Source organism: Opisthorchis viverrini (assembly GCF_000715545.1).
Source record: "Opisthorchis viverrini unplaced genomic scaffold opera_v5_1281, whole genome shotgun sequence".
NCBI lineage: Eukaryota > Metazoa > Platyhelminthes > Trematoda > Opisthorchiida > Opisthorchiidae > Opisthorchis > Opisthorchis viverrini.
Window position 1 is genome coordinate 1,829 of NW_008753128.1, and position 1,816 is coordinate 3,644.

Sequence of the window (1,816 nt, forward strand, 5' to 3'; positions counted from 1 at the left end):
CAAAACAACGGTGGTACCTCCATTATCCACTGCGCGCACGGACGCCACATAATTATCCCTCATGTATTTGTCTAACGCCCTCTCAAACGCAGTGAAGATGCAGTGAAGGATGAACACCGGACAGCTCTCGGCTCCTCAATGAACACATCTGGAGCCATAGCATCGCGGCTATAGAGTTGAACGCGTGTCAACAATTAAGACAGGAGAGCAACGAAAACAAATATCAAGAAAATTAGGGCATATTTTGATGGTTTTTTATGTAAGCATGCATACAGCAGGATGCAACATTGCCACTTTTTATTCGGCATACAGAAGTCTTGAAGTAAAGTGCGCCTGCCGGCTAAGGATCTGCGACGAAAAGTGGTGTGACTCTGCGTTCTGTAGGACCCACCCTGACAGAGAAGAGTGTAATCTATACCTGGCCTACCGACGCTGCGTGCTTAGCGGTAGGTACGAGGCTTATCTTCTATCTTCCAACCTTTGTCGAAATCATTGAAAAACCGCGGTGTTTTGTTTTACCTTATCAAAGTGAGCGTTACCACAGCATCACGAGCGTCTGTAACTTATGCCGGACCTGTTAGAAAGCAAAAATGTTTTAATTGGAAAATCAACTGATGATGTCTTCCGTACGTCTTTTGGGGTCGGGCATCACTGGAGGCCTGGATTTTATTTTCCAGACTCAAATACTCTAGTGGGTTTGGTTATTCAACATAAGCTCATGCTAAAATCACTAATTTAGACCAAGCTTTCGACGGAACAAACGTGCTCCCAGCGACCTGGCGGAGCCGTCAAGCCATCAGATCATTATACCACGACAACAGGTTCATTTCACGACCCAAAAGTACTTTCTGAAGAGCTACAAAACACTCGTGCGTTGCCACCTCCGCATCACTGGAATGTTCACTATATCAGCGACTTTCGCTCACGATATTTAGCGGGCCGGCACTATAGACCACTGAGCCCGAGTCACCAAAAGAGCGAGACACATGATGAGTTCCGACAACACGACAGCCCAAGCGAGGTTTGGCGGCCAATTGGAATGCAGCCTTTTGTCCTGGATAATCACCATAAAGAGGGCCCATCTAAGGTACTTTTCTCATTTGCACTCATTTTTCCAGAAAATAGTTGCCTCAACTGTGAACCGATCGTTGAGAGGACGCACGCTTCTCCCAAAAGATAAAGAAGTCTTGCGGCACTTAGATCCATACTTAACTACTACAATGAAAGAGCATCGTGTGTGGACGCCCGAAGAACTGGAAGCATGTGCGAAGAAAGATATCGCCACATATTGGGATCTGGAATCTTATCCGAAAGCCCGGGGGTTTGGTCTTAAATCAAAGTGAGTCAAGGTGTCATAGACTTGTTTCCTATCTTATATACACAATAGCCCCATGAGCATAAGCCTCCATGGAGACCGACACGCCGGGCCTTTGTTGAGGGCGTTCTATCTTGGGGACGGAGGATGAATCTCGTACGAATAAATAGTAATACGTACTCTTCAAGTGCGTATAATAGTGAATATATGTATGTACACTGAAGCCAAGTCAGTAACACTGTGACTACCCACCATAACATCTGAAGTAAAAGAAACACCCGTCATAATGACCATTTTTATCGTCCGTGGATATCACCAACATGGCGAAAGACCATAAAACTCTATAGGAATGCCACCGTAGTGTTTGTTTGAAAGCTCCAAGGAGTCTTGAATAAACAGAACAAACCATCAACGTAAGTGAGACATGTTACGGGGAAACCAATGCAAGGTGCAATTGGCTCAGAACCCATGAGATGTAATCCTAGATGTTTGTTTTCCGTC

General features: G+C 45.3%; 1 protein-coding gene across 1 annotated transcript; it reads left to right on the plus strand.

The window, feature by feature from the left end:
• Positions 1–565: 565 nt before the first annotated feature.
• T265_15840 (hypothetical protein) lies at positions 566–1,337 on the plus strand (the record flags this gene model as incomplete). Its single annotated transcript, XM_009179226.1, has 3 exons — positions 566–691; positions 740–1,087; positions 1,119–1,337. Coding segments are annotated over 3 exons (693 nt in total), but the record flags the coding sequence as incomplete, so codon positions are not given.
• Between the last annotated feature and the right edge of the window lie 479 nt (positions 1,338–1,816).